The sequence below is a fragment of the Gastrolobium bilobum genome, unplaced genomic scaffold, assembly GCF_033153095.1.
Source record: "Gastrolobium bilobum isolate Gb01-03AN ecotype WA unplaced genomic scaffold, APGP_CSIRO_Gbil_v1 utg14977, whole genome shotgun sequence".
NCBI lineage: Eukaryota > Viridiplantae > Streptophyta > Magnoliopsida > Fabales > Fabaceae > Gastrolobium > Gastrolobium bilobum.
The window spans coordinates 229,191-247,385 of NW_026898303.1; the positions used below are offsets into that span (position 1 = coordinate 229,191).

The 18,195-nt window shown below is 33.3% G+C and overlaps 4 protein-coding genes across 5 annotated transcripts; 1 reads left to right on the forward strand and 3 right to left on the reverse strand.

The window, feature by feature from the left end:
* Positions 1–374: 374 nt before the first annotated feature.
* LOC133314763 (dirigent protein 24-like) lies at positions 375–1,496 on the reverse strand. The gene is made up of 2 exons (XM_061516290.1): positions 1,271–1,496; positions 375–1,093 (listed from the first exon to the last, which is right to left on the reverse strand). The coding sequence occupies exons 1-2, from the start codon at positions 1,494–1,496 to the stop codon at positions 375–377; spliced, it is 945 nt and encodes a 314-aa protein (XP_061372274.1).
* Positions 1,497–3,158: 1,662 nt separating this feature from the next.
* LOC133314729 (dirigent protein 18-like) lies at positions 3,159–3,734 on the reverse strand. Its single transcript, XM_061516242.1, has one exon. It carries the CDS (start codon positions 3,732–3,734, stop codon positions 3,159–3,161), a length of 576 nt encoding a protein of 191 aa, XP_061372226.1.
* A 1,217-nt stretch (positions 3,735–4,951) lies between these two features.
* LOC133314737 (large ribosomal subunit protein uL29-like) lies at positions 4,952–6,773 on the forward strand. Its single transcript, XM_061516258.1, has 4 exons — positions 4,952–5,027; positions 5,102–5,237; positions 5,330–5,486; positions 6,479–6,773. Exons 1-4 carry the CDS (start codon positions 5,024–5,026, stop codon positions 6,551–6,553), a joined length of 372 nt encoding a protein of 123 aa, XP_061372242.1. The 5' UTR covers positions 4,952–5,023; the 3' UTR covers positions 6,554–6,773.
* A 1,174-nt stretch (positions 6,774–7,947) lies between these two features.
* Positions 7,948–11,111, reverse strand: LOC133314749 (probable pectate lyase 4). Of its 2 annotated transcripts, none has more exons than XM_061516273.1 (5): positions 10,944–11,111; positions 9,668–10,019; positions 9,363–9,573; positions 9,178–9,234; positions 7,948–8,421 (listed from the first exon to the last, which is right to left on the reverse strand). In XM_061516273.1, the coding sequence occupies exons 1-5, from the start codon at positions 11,071–11,073 to the stop codon at positions 8,200–8,202; spliced, it is 972 nt and encodes a 323-aa protein (XP_061372257.1). In that variant the 5' UTR covers positions 11,074–11,111; the 3' UTR covers positions 7,948–8,199. The 2 variants fall into 2 exon arrangements, with proteins under 2 accessions (XP_061372257.1, XP_061372256.1); XM_061516272.1 differs by having other exon boundaries at positions 9,178–9,246.
* Positions 11,112–18,195: the final 7,084 nt, after the last annotated feature.

Sequence of the window (18,195 nt, forward strand, 5' to 3'; positions counted from 1 at the left end):
TGTACATGTAACTATCAATTATAATTAAGTATATTTTCATAAAATTTACAATAATTTATCTCGAAATTGCGTATCTTAGTGAAGCACATCCGCCAGAGCTAGTTTATTAAATAAAATCTGAACGAGTTTTGGCATACGTGGTATGCGGTCATGCCAGTGAAAATACCAAAAATCCAATGCATTTACATAATTTGGAAAAGAAAAAAAAAAGTAAATAAAAATGTAAACCGTGTTTTCAATTTTCATTAGGTTGAGAAAGGTTGGATGGTTCGATGTACACTGATATAAATATAGCCTTCAAAGTGACAAAGCCAATATGAACCACCGTACAGAATTTCAAACACCAAATGTGAAAGGCAATAATAACAAGCAAACTAGTAGTGAGTGAGGTATACATTGAAATGGAGGATGGTGTCGACTCCATCTGTGGTATGCTGGTCCTCCTTAAGAAGGGTCTCAAGTGCAGCATATCCCCTTGCATTCTCGTACTTACCTGTCCCACCAATCACCGCAACCTCTGATTGTTGCGATGCTGTCCTATGAACCCCAAACAAACTTATGCTGTCTTCCACCCCATCATTATCATTATGCTCACCACTATGCAGCAAAACTGTCACCACAATGCTCTGGCTAGTACCATCCAATGAGCTAGCCGTGTAGAACCCTTGTGCTCTACCAACAACAGCAGAACCCAGTTCCTGCCCTTCCGTTAACTGGTCATCAATCACTGTAATGGAGCCAAACATGAGCTTCTGAACTGTAAACCCACCAGGAAGGTTTCCTGCTGAAACAAATGGCTGGTTGTTGCCACCTGTTACAACGTTGCTGGTTCCTCGGTTTTGGAACACTGTAGAGGATTGAGCACCACTGAGGCCTACAAGGTTTGGCAGATTGTTATTAGTTATGATGCCATTGAGCTTGGGGTTGACCAGTGGAATTCCTCCGGCTATTGGGAAGAGGTTGTTGTTCAGCTTGGAGAATGGTAGCCCTGTCATATCAGTGTTTGCTACGATTCCTGCCACTACTCTCGCTGATGGGTGTGATCCACCAAGGATATCATGCATGAAGAACGATAGTGATGGCTCCTTTGCCACTGGGATGGCAGGGACTTCAGCTTCTGGTTGTGGCTGTGGCTGTGGCTGCACTGGAACTTCTTCGCTTGCTGGACTTGCAACCGGTGAGACAAGTGCAGTGGCAGCAGCTGGTGCTTCTGTTTCTGGAACTGGTGAGTCAGTGTTGACCTCTGTGGTGGGTGCAGGTGTTTGGTCACTTGGCAAAGTGGTGGCAGGGCCTACCTGCGGTGTGGGAAAAGGACCTGTTGTGACTGAAGGATTGGCTGCTCCTGGTAGTGGTAAATTGCCAATGACTTGTGGTTGTGTTGGGTCCACTTCGTCTAGTATCCTGGAAGAGTTGGCAATCAAAAAAACAGTGGTTAGGAAGAAGAGGCACATGGTGGCTTTCATAGTGCCAGGATTGAGTAGGAAAACTTGGGCCATTTTACACAACGTGTTGCACCCACCTAGGATGAATTTTTTTTTTTTTATTTTCTTTTTCTCGATTACAAGGAAGATTTCGTTGTTGATGAATCAGATTTCTTGTCTTTCTATATATATACACACAGATATATACAATTTGGGGTGGTGGATGGGGGTATCTAATCTTCAACAAGTGGAGCTGATACTAAGGAGTAGTTGGATATTCTTTTTATAGGTTGTGCTTTGGTTAAAACAACTCGCTAGTTAGTACTGGCGGTTTGGCACTTACATTACTATTTGATAAATGGATGTGATATTTAGTGCGATAGGTACTTACTTGTCTAGGATGACCAACCAAGATTACAATTGCAATTTTATAATAAACGACATCAGTGACTTGGATAACATTAGACAGTAATTTCGAAGGAAATGGAGTTACCAGAAGTTGGATGCTTGTAATTTCCAATACAGATAAACCAAAAAATTCGCTTTCCAGTATGCGATTGTTAAAAAATTACCGTAATCTAGAATTCCCTAAAGCCATAAAGTACATACATATTTTCTGTCAGAATATAGATATAAATTATACAACTGGAGGTAATTGTTGTAGTTGTTCCCAAACTCCAATTCCAGTGAGTTTGATGGACAATGGGTGCCGTAGATTTCTGCTTGAATCACCAATTCTTGCAATACTACCTTCTCAATGCTGCATTGCTTTTATTTTCTTTCCATTCTTTTGTCACAATAAATTATACAATTCGATATTCTTCCTCTTTTGACTTTATCCAAGGCTTGCAGAATTAACTAAATTTTGACTAATATAAACTATTGAAAAGGCCCTTACTCAATATTTAAGTTTTGGGTTGAATTGATTCTTTATATCATAACTTCAATGACCACAAGGTTACTAGTTCGATACTCACTGCCCTCACTTTCTAGTAGAATTAAAATAAGTACAAGTAAATCAAAAAATGGACTTGTGTAATATCCGCTCTTCAAGCCCAAAGAACTCTTACGTAAAAGTGTGTGTTAGAGAATAATATAAATTATTAAAAAGACCCTCACGAAACCCTTAAGTTTTGGGTTAAATTAGTTGTTTACTTATCCTCAATCTATAACCGTAGCAAATAGTCTCCTGATCGTGATGGTACATAACATTATGACTCTTAGCACCCATCATTCAAGTTTTTACCCAATGTGTCTAATCCAAGCTTGTTGAGGATAAGTAAATTCCTGGTTATTAGTCCAAAAATGTTACCTCCAGATCTTTTCAAAGATATGACTTTCTGTTCTTTCTGATGTTGGAAAATGCAAAAGAGTTCCTTAGATTTGGTGCTTGAAAGAGAATCATTTTCATTGAAATTCAGTTATGTTCCCTTTGTAGATATCTGTCATCTTGTTACTCTGGAGATGTTCCCACGGGTATATATTTGCAAATTCCTTGGTTTTTAACTGTGAATACGTGATTTTTGTTATTCCTTCTCACATATGAAATCTATATTCTTCCACATTTTCCAATTTTATTTTGGTGAAGCCACAAAAAGCTTGCCAGCAGAAGGTGTACATTAAGTGAACTGGACAAAATTCAGTGTATATTAAGAATTAAAACTCAAAATATGTTATTAGATCTCAATAGTGTAGAGAAAACTGATTTTTTAACAGTTGGCTACTTTTAACATTCTACTAACTAAGATACACATCAAACAAAAGGAACTTTGAACTTGTGACTTTTCCTTGTTCTGTACTAGAAGACCCTACTCTATCCACAACCTTAATTGCAGCATAACCATTGGCACCATAGTACTTTCCAGTGCCTCCAATAACTGCAACATGTGACTCAAAAACATCAGTCCTGTACACTCCAAAAAGTCTGAGTCCATCTTGGTACTCACCCTTCACAAAACTTGCTGTCATAGCCACCATATTGCTACTTCCATCCTCTGAGCTAGCCACATACACCCCTTGTGCTTTTCCAAGTTTCTGTAGTTCATCTCCATCACCTTCAAGTAGTTCCTCATCTATTGATGTCACTGATCCAAACTCCAGCTCTTGAAGTGTTGCTCTAGTAGGAAAAGAGAAACCAATACTAGACAGATCAAGCGTTTGAGTGGAAGATGGAGTAACTGGAATTGTTGGTATTGGAGTCCCTCCATCAGGAGGAAGAAAGCCTACAGGGTTTGAGTAAGGTATTTGACCAGTGACCTTAGTAGTGTCAGGTTTCTCTGAAGGCTGTTGTGTAACATTGAGCATGTCTCTCATTAAAAATGTTATTCTGTGATGGCCATGGTTGTGGTTAGGGGTTGGATTCCCAAGAGTTCGAGCTGAGGAAGACTGGTTTATGGTAGTCATCAACAAAAGTAACATCACCATTGCCACAAGATAAGGGAGCTTGTCCATTGTTTCATCGCTTCTTTTGGCATTGGTTTGCATGCTTGGTTTATATAATTAGGCTTTAACTGAGTGTGGTGGTTAAATAGCCTATGATTAAATATCAAATGGCTACAAACATTAAAAAAAAGACAGTTTGGTTTATATCACACTTCAGAGTTATGTTTTAGTTGAACCACTTTTAGAATGCTACGTTGACAGTGTCATTGGGTTATCGTATTCAATTAATTCATTACGTCTTATAAACGAATTATATATACAAAGGAGAATAAGTTTCTCATCTTTAAAGAAAAGAGAAAAAGAAAAAGAAGAAGAAGTAGGTATCACTTATTTTTTATATGTTGGGTTTTATTAGTGTTATGTAACATGATGTAAGTGTTGTGTCCAACTCTCACATCAAAAAGGAGAGAGAAAGTGAAATGATGAAAGAGAAAGAAAAATATGTGGACCCCACCTCGTTAATGTGTGTGTAGGAAAGTGAAGTTATATTATGTTAAATGATAAACATAAAACCCTTATATGTTATTTGAAACAAAATTATCTCATATAACGTGATAAATATATTTCTTATATAGAAATACATAATTATTAAAGGAAAAAACACTTCTTATATAGTTATGGCATGAGAAATATTTTCTCACATTGTGACCATTTGATTTGTGCGTAAAACTTTTTTTTTTAATAAATGTGAAATCCACTGTTAGTAGAGTCACGATATAAGAAAATAATTTTATCAGAAAATCAAAGCCTAATTATTAATTATATATAATTTTGAATACATAAAACCTTTTTTAATGTAATTAATAAATAAAATAGTATCATACTATTACAGTAAATAAATTTTTATTGTAATTTTTTTTTTTGGTTTTGTCCAAATAAATTAACAGCTTCCTATTGGATTGGTTGTATATGCTCGGTTTACATGATTAGGCTCGAGGAAACGGTGAGGGCACTCTGACAAATTTTTTGGGCTTTACTAATTTGGGCCTCGTTTTGGGTTTTAAACTGGGCCTGGTTTTCTTTCTTCACTAAAACTTCTTAGAACCCAAAACAACTTTCTATATATTTAAAAAAAAAATCAACTCGCATTTGGGACTAGGGTTTGTAGTGAGGAGGGAGGCGTAGCCGCAGCAGAAGAGAAGAAGCTCGTGAATTAAGCAATGGGTAATTTCCAAAACCCTTCTTCTCTGCGTATGAATTCGTTTCATTTTCTTTTCTAATTTGTGTGATTTGTACAGCGAGGATCAAGGTTTACGAGCTGAGGCAGAAGACCAAGGCTGATTTGTTGAACCAGCTCAAGGATCTAAAGGCCGAACTTGCCTTGCTACGCGTTGCTAAGGTCACCGGCGGTGCACCCAACAAGCTCTCCAAGATGTAAAAGTCGCTGCTTTTCTTTAATGGTTCGCTCTTTCTTTTTTGACTATGAGGTGTTTGTGTTTATGCCTTCTTTTCCTTTGGTGTTGCAGAAAGGTGGTGAGGTTGAACATTGCCCAGGTTTTGACGGTGATTTCTCAGAAGCAGAAGGCGGCGTTGAGGGAAGCTTACAAGACCAAGAAGTATTTGCCACTTGATCTGCGCCCTAAGAAGACCAGGGCTATTCGCAGAAGGCTTACCAAGCATCAGGTAATACCTTGTGCTCAGTTCTGTTTTTTGTTCATCATTCCATAGAACTCTTTGCTCATTGATCACTAGATGGGAATATAAATATATTCTCTAATGCACCCTTGCAGTTTTGTATCTTAAATACATGGATTTTATTGATTGGATTTCCCTAGTCATATCTATTTATAATGTCCTAAAATTTGCAACTTCAGTAAGTCGCTTAATTTTTGTATCCGGCTAGGACCATTTTTTGTTCCTTGTTTTATGTTATTTTTTAAAAAAAGAAAAATACTTTATTCCAACATGATAGCCCCCAACCTCTCTTAAAGAATTAGGATGTACACGGGAAGGTTTTAAATACTAATTTCATTTTTGAGCTTGGTTGTTATCTTTCCTCCTCTCACCATAATCTCTTGTTGTTAGAGAACTTGTACATGCAAACAAAGGAACTATTCCCCCTGTAGGGTGATTCTGAAGTATTTGTATATGATTTCTGAGGTCATAATGTTTTAGCTGTATGAAATAATTGCTGCTAATGCGTAAAGGGTACCAGCAGTTCCTCCATTCACATTGCATATACTGTGGAATAGATTTATTGGCTAAGGAAATAATGCTTTCAGTTCAGATGGAAATAGATTTCTATGGATACCAGTAACTTTCAATTGAAATAAAATACCCATAATTAGGTATTCTAAAAGCGCCCCAAACAAGTTATTATTTCTGCTTCCCCCCTCCCAATAGAAACAAACAGAATTCCAAAATTTTGGCATGCTCTTTATTTTCTTTCATATATAAGTTGTTAGAGAGAAACGAAGGAAAATACTAGATTATTCTGTTCTTAGATGCCACCAGTGATATATGTGGATCATATTTTTAAACCCTTTTCATAGATAAATGTGAGATTGGCATTATTGTGGGATGTTTATTTCTATCGTACTTGTTAGGCTTCTTTATTTGTTGGAGCTGGACCGTTTGTTTATTGTTGCCCTATTTTGTATTTCTTGTTCATGCAGGCATCATTGAAGACTGAGCGGGAGAAGAAAAGAGAGACATATTTCCCAATGAGGAAATATGCTCTGAAGGTGTAGGAGTTTAGAGCAATCTTATCTATTTATTGGACATCTAAATACCTCGTAGTTGACAAGTTTTGATATGTCTCAACTTGTAGTCCCGTGTTGGTGTTATTGTGTGTTAAATTTCATGTCTCAGACTTGGGGTTTCTCTCTTTAAGCTGCTAGGATTTGTGCGGATTGTTAAATCTAAAAGTGGAATTTTGTTCTAAGTTGATGAATGCATTAAATTTTTGCCCTTTCATTTATCATCATTTTTTTTGGTTCAATGGCTGCACACCAATGTAAATCTTGGTGTTTTATAATCTACCTAAATCCCTCTGCCCGATCTTGGTCCTTGTGGCTTGTTTATAAGCGTTTCCAATCGCTTGATTAAGAAGCAAATGACAGGATGAAAAGTAGGAACTTAGCCAATCCCTATTCTCCGGCCGCCCCCAATATTTGCATAATTTGATCACCTTAATCAACTAATTTAGGTTTTGTTGATAATAGTACCGTATATGAGTATCCACATTTTACATAGCTTTGAGCGAATTGAAGAGTTTGGGGTGATGAGGAGTTTAAAATCTAATCTACTATTGTATGCGACTTTGTATACAATTAACATGAAATAATGTGCCCCAATCAATATTTCCTTAGGAGCTTGTTCGGTGGATAAGTGCAGAACTTGTGCTTGATGGTGAAGTCTATTTGTGTCATAAAGCTAGGATGTCATTCCGGTTAAACGAGATTGTACTCAATCAACATTATGCGTATAATAATTTTTTCTTTTTGGGTAGATATGAGTATAATAATTTAATACAAAAAAAAAAAACATTTTGAGTATAATGCGTCAAGACTCAAGAATGACTCTGTACATAACACTATTTGTTCAGCTTGCTTACATGGAATTAAAAAGAAAAGAAAAGATCAATTAATGCAAGCTAGCAAGTGGGCCAAAAGGTCACTAGTTAATTTTATACTGCTTTGCCGGTGATCCAAGTACGATGGCCAAAAAAAAAATAAATAAACAAGTTCTCACTCAGATCATGATAGTTAAAATTCTGATTTAAGTCTGCAATTTTATGATTTTTTAATCAAAATAATTTCATCAAAATTCTAAATATTTTTACGATTTTTTTTACGTTAAGATTTTATGTTTTACGATTTTTTATTATCTTTACAATGAGGAGGAAAATGTTCAAGAATTAAGGTATCCTTTTCAAAATTATCAACTGAGAAAAAGAAACATTAATTTCAAATTTCAGATACTTCGTGTAACAGTCAAAGTGAAGGAATTTTGAGAATGTGACTATATACTTGGTGTATATAATTCTATTGCTCGACCGCAATTTATATGTACTACGACAATAAAATTATAACAAAAAAAAAAAAACCCTCAAAATTCAGGTAAATATTCCAACCTTGAATAATTTATGACAATGAAAATGACTTATGATTCCTCGTAGATATCAATATTAAAAAAAAAAAAAGAACAAAAAGTAGTGTCAGACCCACAAAGTTGGCTATGTTTACAGAATACAATAATTATTATGCTAGTACAACCAGAATAAAAAGAAAGAAAAAACTAAACCTTTTATCTTTAATGTGGTTGGTGTAATGTCAATGGTGACACATAAACCAGGTGTACTCGTGCAATGCAATGCATTTTATTGAAAGACCATTTAGTCTACTGGTCTACAAATGGATTGCCAACCTGTACATAATTGGAGGATATCTCTGAGAGAATGTGCAGCTGCTTCCATCGTCCATGTTGGGTAATATTCACTTGGATGGAACATGGATTCATCTCTGTACTCTGTTAGTAAGAGTGGCTGAGCACCATTCAGAAACATGTCTCCTTCAGATATGATGAAGCCAGACTTCTGCTCTTCCTTATCTGCGGCCTGTAAACCATTTTTATCAATGTTGAGATATATAGTCCCACATTAGTTTTATGTGCAACTAATGTGGAGTTTATAAGGTCTTGGACACTCTCACCCTTTGAGCTAGCTTTTGAGTGGTGTATTCCAAGATTCTTTACATGGTATCAGAGCCTCGCCGCCCCCCACTTTCTCTTGTGGCGTTTCTTAGCACAGGTAGGCTGGGCCTGTTGCATTGTCAACTCTTCAAGCCCAATGGGCTTTCGTGTGAGGGGGCGTGTTGAGATATATAATCCCACATTGGTTGTATGTGCAACTAATGTGGCCTTTAGAAGGCCTTGGACACTCCTACCCTTTGAGCTAGTTTTTGGGGTGGTGTATTCCAAGGTTCTTTACAATCACAACCATTAGTAGCCATGGGGTATAAAGACTAATTATTTGTTCACATAATTTAAGAAGGTGGGTCATAGCACACATACAACTATATATTTTCCAAAAAAATATTATGAAATTGAATATTTCAACTTTCAAGAAGCATATCCAATTACTTACATATCTGGACTTCAGGGTAGAACTAAAACAAATTCATTATTTAAAAATTGAGATACCAAATGGGTGAAATAATGGATGTTTAAACACCCTTTTTTGGGTTAACAATTGGGTTTAGAGGTGAAAAAAGGGCTCAAATAAAGTAAATTTGAGAATATGATAGGCCATAAGTGCCCATAAGTTATAAATGATAATAAAACGGAAAACATGGAGTGGAGCAAATTATTTTACCTTCTCAGTATAAAATTCAAAAGTCTTTTTCTTAGCTCCTGCTTCATATATGTTGCACTGTGAGTATATCTGTAAAATGATTTTAAGGAAATCAATTATTTCCACAAATCTTACACACAACTTTGAATGCAAAAAATAAAAATAAAAAATAAATGAAAAGCTGAGGATGATAGGATCATATTAACCTGGGACTCAACACTACCACAAACAGCATATATTCCCCAGTTTCTGGTGTAATTGTTGTACAGATGAACTTTTCCAAATCTCACACGAGGGTGTCTTTGCCGCGTTCCATCAAAGAAACAATGATGAATTGTCACCCGGATGCATCTATCACCAACGTGAGATGGGTCAGCTCCAATTAGCATGGTCTTGTCATGCTGTGCAAAGTAACATCTGGTGCCACAAGCAAAGTAACTCATTACAATACAGCATATTCGATCAATCATTATTACTCAAGTTCAATTGAAGATGGAGAAAATGAACCCACCTAGATATCGTAATATCAGTGCTTTGTCTTGTAATGTCTATAAGCCCATCATCATAATCACGAAGGCTGCATCTATCTATCCATATGTGCTTAGAATTTGGTTTTATTTGAATGCCATCGACATCATGACCCCTACCACCCTCAAACTCAAGGTTGCATATAATTATGTGCTCACATTCTTTCAACCTTAAGCCCTTTCCAGTAAATTTTATCCTCTGGCCCCTTCCATCTATTGTCTTATAAGATGACACACTCAGGTATGATGAAAGATGAATTGTACCAGAAATTTCAAAAACAATCCATAGTGGCTCCGTTCTCCTACATCCATCCCGAAGGGACCCAGGACCATCATCTGAAAACAAAAGATGGCCAATGGATGATTACAAACAACAATTCAATATAGCAACTTGTTCGGGAAATGAACATTAATGGTCTAGCAGGATAGTTAGTATTTGTATTTACGGAGCTTATGGTAAAGATGACAGGCAATGAGAAGTCCTGCACCTTAGGCCAAAGTCCGAGTGTGTGAGTCACCTGCGGTGGATAAGATGTGCTCTGGGCAAAGTATGTAGGTTGTAGCCATGGTGGCCAGGATAAGTTATCAGATGAGTTCCTAGATGAGTTATCAGATGATCCCCTTTGTTAGCTATAAGGGGTTATATATAGATGAATGCATTAGGAGATTCTGCCCCTAGTGGGTAGTTTGCAGGTGACTTAATGGTATGATGCAATGCTTAATGGGTGGTTATTGATAGTGGATGGAAGTTATGGGAGAGTGATGGAATGAGATGCTCCATGTAGAGGGGATAGAATGTGGGTCCAGATAAGTGGTCCATAACACAACTCAAGAGTTATTGGAGAATATCCTAGTCCAAAAGTTTATTAAGACTCAAAATATCTACATATTGTGTAACTTGCAATGAAATTAAACAAATAAAATACGCATCATCACATGCATGATGCACCTACACCTGTCCCCACATATACAAAGGGCCCCAAAATGTGACTTCAGGATTGAGAGGGTCTCAGACCAAATAAATAAATTAATAAATAGAAAAATTACAAGTCTTCAACAAAATGATTCTGATAATATAAAATATATGGTCCAACAAACAAGGGTATGCAAACACACACACAATTGATTAAAATCCTAAATTGAGCTACAGATATGGAAGCAAATTGAAAACCTAAGAATTACCCTTGTCTAAATGCACAAAAAAGAGCAAAACTTTAGCAAATGCAACGAGAAACCCATGAATTCAGAAAAAAGATGAACCTGCAAGGGTGGTGACGATATAGAGAGAACCGTGGAGGCCACCGATGGAGTGGCGGCCGAAACCCTCAGCACGACCGGCCATGGCCCTGAGGGTGGAATCAACATCGCCGTATGGAAGCAACGACACCATTTTCGCCTCTGCTTCAGCCTCCTCTTGAATAATTCAACTCCGACAAACTCTTTTTTTTTTTTTTTTTTGTGTCCCACTTTTTTCTTTATTCTACATGGGTTCGCTTTTTTTTTCACTGATAAATTATCTATAGTAAATCTTATTATTTTTGGTGAAAATTATCGTATTTTTATAATTTTAATTTATTTTAGAATTATTATAATTTTTATAATTATAATTATTTAAATTTTTAATCTTAAAATAACATTATTTTAAAAGTAAATACAGATAATTTATATGTAGTAAAAATATTATTCTGTAATTCTAATTATTGATTTCACTTATTTATAGAGTCACTATAGATTGAATGTAACCATATTATACGTATGTTGTATTTTACTACAAAATTAATTGTTATAATTCGGATTATATCCTCTTAAGCGCACCGGCACCTACTACTTTAAAATAGTTAAAAGAAAATTTGGTACAAGAAAAGAGTGAAATTATTTCTTCGCAGAAACAAATTATTTAAATTTATATTACTATTTAAAATATTGATTTTCAAATATAACTTTAGCTTATTATTTTCGTTAATTTGAATACATAATAAGATAATATTATATACTTTTATTATTTTTACAGAAACAAATTTTATTTTGTTTAATGATTTGTCGTTGTATTTTTTAATGAGTTTCATTTTATACTAATTAAATGATATGGAAACTTATTATTAAATGATAATATAAAAACATTTTTTAATAGAAGGAATTATTTAATTATTGAATTATTTGAAATTAAATTTTTGATTTAATCTCAACCCAACTCGTGAGATAAACTTAGAACTAAATTTTATCAACGTTTTATACTATTTATTATGTCAAGATAGCTTTTTATTAAATGTTTTCAAACTTAAATTCACTGATGCTTACTTTAGACAAAAATAATTTGCAAAATCAAGTTTACAGATTTTTATTCAAACACCCCTAACTTTATAATAAAAGTGGAATTTAATTAATGCTAACAAATAAATAAGCTGTTACGGAAACAACATAGATACTTAAATGATGAAAACTTACTGTCTTTTTGCCAATGACTAGTAACTCCTTAATGGGCCAGTGGAACTGAGGTTTGATTTTGAAAGGTTAAGTTTGTAATATAAGATTGATCTAGCTTCTAACCTATTATAAATATAATTATTAACTTGTGACTTATTTATAAAAAATAAAAATTTAAATTTTACTTAGTTTGTTAAAAAATCAAGACAACAAGAATTTATCCAAACATAATATACAATCAGCAGCACTAATAATTTCACAAAGATTCATAAATTTAATGTATATCAAAACAACATAATATAGAATAAAATCATTTAAAAAGTCTGCTTAATCAATAAACTAAATCATTCAAAATCATAGAATCTAAAAAAATCAGCAATAATAATAATATTAATAATATATCTATTTTTTCAACTATTACGTATGAAAAATGAACAGTGTCAACAAAACAAGAATCGAAAAAAATGCTAAATCGCCTCTGCAAAAAAATTAGAGTTAACATTATGCAAAAATATATCAATAATAGCATAAGAGAGACATCCAAAAGACGAAAAGAGACCTTAAACAAGAAAGAAAGGTGAAATGCTCGGAGATGGCAGAAATCGAAAGGGAAATCGATGGTGAAATGCTTGGAGATAGCTTCAACGAAGAGAATGACGGAGTCGAAGAACATTTACTTGATGGCTTGAGCGGGCTAGGCGTGACGATGAGAGTAAAAATTAGCTTAGTTTGAAAAAAATAAAATAAAAAAAGACCACTAAAGAGAAGAGAGAGAAAGAAAAAAAAGTGGACTCTACCCAATTTTTTGTGTATTGTATGAGACAAATTATCTCATGTAATATGAGAAATAATATTCACTATATATATATATATATATATATATATATATATATATATATATATATATATTCTACAAACAAAATGGAGGGAAAAAAATAGTCCGTAAGTCTAAAAATGTTATAATTAACTAGTATACTTATTGAATTTTTTAATTAAGTTTACTTAAAGAGTTTGGTGTTTGTCCTTTTAAAGAACATAGAATTGTATCATTTTAAGTGAGAAATAGATACACAATAAAAAACATTGAGGTAGAAAGTGAGTGATTTTTTTAATTTATATTTTAAATAAAACATACTAGTTTTAACTAAAATGACTATCATTTAAAAAGGCAAATATTTTTCCCTTACTTAAATGTTATTTTAAAACAAAAATTTATCTAAGTTAAGTAATAATTTATTTTAAATCTATAGGTTCACTTTTTCTGCCGTTACTGCAGATAAGTTATCTGCAGTAAGCCTAATACAACGTCGTTTTGGGACGAAAATCATGGTGTTTTTGTAATTTTAATTTATTTCAGGATTATTATAGTCTTTATGATTATAATTTTTTAATATTTCAATCCCAAGACGACGTTATTTTAAGAGTAAATACAGATAACTTAAATATATTAACTGAAGAAATATTTTTCTATAAAACTATTAATAGAAATTAAGTTACGTTTTTTTAATAGAATCGGCCTTAATTATATACATAAGTAAAATGAATTTGGTTCCATCCGAGTATCAATAAGCTTTTATAGGACTGCATTAGATCAACAATTTGCCAACCCAAAATGTGGTTAGCCTGTTGTGGATTAAGCCCACATTTGGTTCAGCCCAGAATGAGGTAGACCCAATTACGGGTAATATTGTTGTTATGTCTACGTGTGTTCAATGTGCATGTATATTGATACATGAGCAATTGAGCATCACACTTGACTTTTATCCATTTTTATTTTTTTCTATTATTCATCACAAGCCTAGTTCAAGTATTTGGTGCATGTTTTGCAATTTAGTGCTTGACATTATTTCTTCCTTTCATAGTAGATTTTACAACATGTTTATCACATTATTGTTTTGTTATATGTGAATAAATATTTGTTTCACCAAAGACTTTAGGTTGAGAAGTTAGGTATTTGGACTCTAGATTCAGTCATGTAGCCACACTGAATCTTTCTTCACACGCTTGGACCTCTTTCAGGTAACATAGGTGTTTTACCGTTAAGGTGGTTAATTGCGAGCTTTTTCCTCTTATATAGATATAGATGTAGATTGGCTTAAAAGTGCATGCACATGCATACCTCATTCTTGTGATTGTGGAATTAAGAGGGGTAAACTTTTTTGACAATGTTGTAAAAATCGAGATATAAGTAATATCGGGAGGAGATTAAAAAATCGTAAAACATAAAATAGTATTGTAAGAAAATCATAAAAACATAAAATTGTAATGATTAATCAAAATTTTAATAACATGCTTCTTGATGATCGCTAGGAACTAAATTAGGGAACCATGTCCATGATAACCCAGCCTTGTGTGGTTTGGAAGAGACACAAGGTCATTTCCTTGAACGGGACAGGGTAAGTGATCCTTTACGATGAGGTCAAAACCTTTTGGGCCCAATGAAAAAGTCCATCGTAGAACTATCAATTAATTTATTATAAGTTTAATATGTCCGGCTATTGTAAACTTTTTTTCACTATCATTTAATCTTATAAAGTCAGCTTATTTATTGATTTTAAATTTTCTTTACTGTATCATTTAATGTATTTGACTATGTCAACAAGTTATGCGATATCAAATTCGTTAAATAATATAACAATAAATCATTACATGCAAGTGAAAACTTTTTTTTATTGATAGTGTATCAAAATTAATAAGTAACTCATTATATTAATAACTTGCAGGTATGATGTACTTTGATTATTGAAATAAAATTTTGATTGGTTATGTGCATTCAAGTTATACATTTTACATAAGAAATTTGTATATATATATATATATATATATATATATATATATATATATATATATATATATATATATATATATATATATGGGGAAAATATCTAATGTTACTTTAGATAACTTTATCTAATGTTTATCGAAACGACGTCGTTTTAGGGTTGAAAAATTAAAAAAATAGAATGATAAAGACTCTTATAACCCTGAAATAAATTAAAATTACAAAAACACCATGATTTTCGTCCCAAAACGACGTCGTTTCGATGAACATTAGATAAAGTTATCTAAAGTAACTTTAGAAAAAACAAACCCTATATATATATATGTATAGGGTCAGGATCATTTTACACCAGTGTAAGTTACACTCTTAATCTTGTTCGTTAATTCCACTTATATCTAAGAGCTCAAATTTTTTAGTAATGTGAGCCATTGGATATGAGTGGATCAACGGTCAAGATTGAGTGTAAGACTTCTAACTCTTACAACGGTGTAAGAATATCCTGCTCCACATGTATATGTATGTATATATATTTGTATCTTACACTCAATCTTGATCATTGATCCACTTGTATCCAATGACTTACATTACTAAAAAATTAGAGCCCTCAGATATAAGTGAGATCAATGGACAAGATTGAGAGTGTAACTTACACTGGTATAAAATGATCTTGATCCACACACACACACATATATATATAGGAAAAAATATTTCTCAAACAGCTTGAGATAAGTTTATCTCCGACTACCCTAAAACTACGTCGTTTTATTTATTTATTTTTTTATATTAATTGATTCACCTTTGAATGGTTATGATTTTCTTTTTCTCGCTCTTCCTTTATCAGATGTTATCTTATTCTCTACGTTATTGATTCAATTTTGAGCCAGTTAACTAGATAGGCACGTTAGAGGTGCTAAACGAGTCAGTAGTCTTTGGCTCGGTTCGTGAAGGCTTGAGCTTACATGTCTAAAATTGGTTATTGGTGCTTGAACTTGTTTAAAAGCCCGTTTAATAAAAAGGTCTCAGGCTCTAATTTAAAAGCTCGGCCTTAGAGTCTCTCAGGCTGACTTAATATATTATTTTTTATTTTTATTTTATATTTTTTATACTACTTGTAATAGCCTTTCTTTCTTCTCAAACCATTTTACCCTATTTTATTGGTTAAATAGACTTTTTTGAATGATTTTGTTCTATATTATGTTGTTTGGATATACATTGAATTTATGATATTTATGGAATTGCTAATGTTGTTGATTGTATATTTTATTTGGATAAATTTTTGTTATTTTGTTTTTTTTAGACAGGCTAACAGGCTAAACTAAGTTTTTATTTTGTGTAAATAAGCCAGCCCACAGGTCGTTAATAATATTTATAACAGGTAACAGGCTTGATCAGGCTGACACATTTAAACACAGACTTAGCATTTTAAGACCAAAGCTCGGCTCGGCTCTGGCCGTTAATACGCCTAGGCACGTATATATCTTACTTGGAAACAAAATGAAGATAAAATATCCTCTTTTATAGCAAGGATCAATATTTTACTTCAATATTTGGGAGCAAAAAGAATAGAGATCGGGGAATAACTCATAAGAAACGGGGGAGCAAGGTCTGGTGATGGTTGTTTTGTATCTGGATTCTTTAGACCTTAATTTATTGGTGGTTTTTCTCTCTCTCTCTCTCTCTCTTTCTTTTTATTATTATTATTATTCTTCTTCTTCTTATTATTATTATTATTTTGAATTTTTACACATATACGAAAAAGGTTATACTTACTATCTTTTTTTCTTACTACCTATTATTATTTAATTTTAACCGTTGATTTTCGCAAATTTTAAGGGTTATATTTTATTGGGTCATACTTATTAATTTCCAATAAATTATAATCATTAAATTGATGGAAATCAACGGTTAAGATTAGTAGTAAGAGGTAGTAAGAAAAAGAGGTAATAAGTTACACAAATAAAAAATTGTTAGGGATGGACAGTTTTCGTCTCCATAAGAGCTGGAATCAAATTTTAAGTAAATATTTATGTCTCTAACTTTATATAGATATATTTTTTCTTTCTAAATATTTAGATATGTCAATTTTATATAAGGAGGTGGTTTTGTCGCTAGTTCTATCTCTAAATTTGTAAGGGACGAGATATTGTTGTCCAAAATGATGTTAATAGAATAATATGTGTTAGAGAAATCATTTTGACAATATTCACAGTTCTATAAAATGCATACAAGAAATTGAAATATGTAATAACACAAAGTTAAAGCGTAACGTACTAAAATATATGAATATCACAAGGGAAAATCTGAGCCCCGGTGTTAGCCACTGTATCCTTAAAATAATATTGCCCTCTCTATGGTGCTCAAGATTCGTGGACAATTGTCTCACAGGATATAACAAATTACCTCTATTTTTGAGGCGACACTTCCACAATGAATAGTCTCATCGAACTTAACTTATGCCTGACCAATCACACTATAGTAGAAGAATGCAATTGCAAATGCAATGGGAAAAAAACTCTACTTAAAAATCTTGATTCTCTATATATTTATAGAAAACATAAGGTCACAATTCAAAAGGTACCTATACGTCAACAAAGAATCACATTCGTTCAAAATGAAAAGACACATTTGTTCGATGATGAAAAGACACACCTTTTTAAATCAAACTTCTTATTCATAAAAATAATTAATTTAAAAATTTAATTTCAACAATCCCCTACATGAATAAGAAGTTCAACAAACAAGACTATATGCATATAAGACTCAAATACAATTTGCGATTGATCAATGAGAAACAATTGCATCGGGTTCGGTGGATGCAATGCTATGTAACCAGCCCTAGAGAGACATGTTGAATTTACTTGGTCATTCAGTGGACACGATGCCTTGTAACCGTCGACCTTGTGCATAAACCAAGACAATAGGAAACACATAATTGTTCCTCGGACATAATTATTCCTCGGACATGGTTGTTCCTCTATTTGTGTCCATTTTGACCGTGGACACCCCTTGGTTTTGCGAGTGCGTTAGAGAATACGACCTTGTAATATTCTCATAGAAGCGGCCCTCACTTCACACCCACATAGGTGATTTCTGGCTGTGCATCTCAACATACATCATCTGAACACATTAGAATCAGAAATCATTAAAAGTCTACTTGTTTACCCTTTACTTATGCACTTCCTTGTCCAGGAATGAGTATGATTTTTGAAAAACTCCACAATACTTATACGTCAATCACCACTTAATTTTCTCTTTGAACATAGTTCGTAGGATCTCTACTTTTATAGGTAGAGTGTCCACAATGAT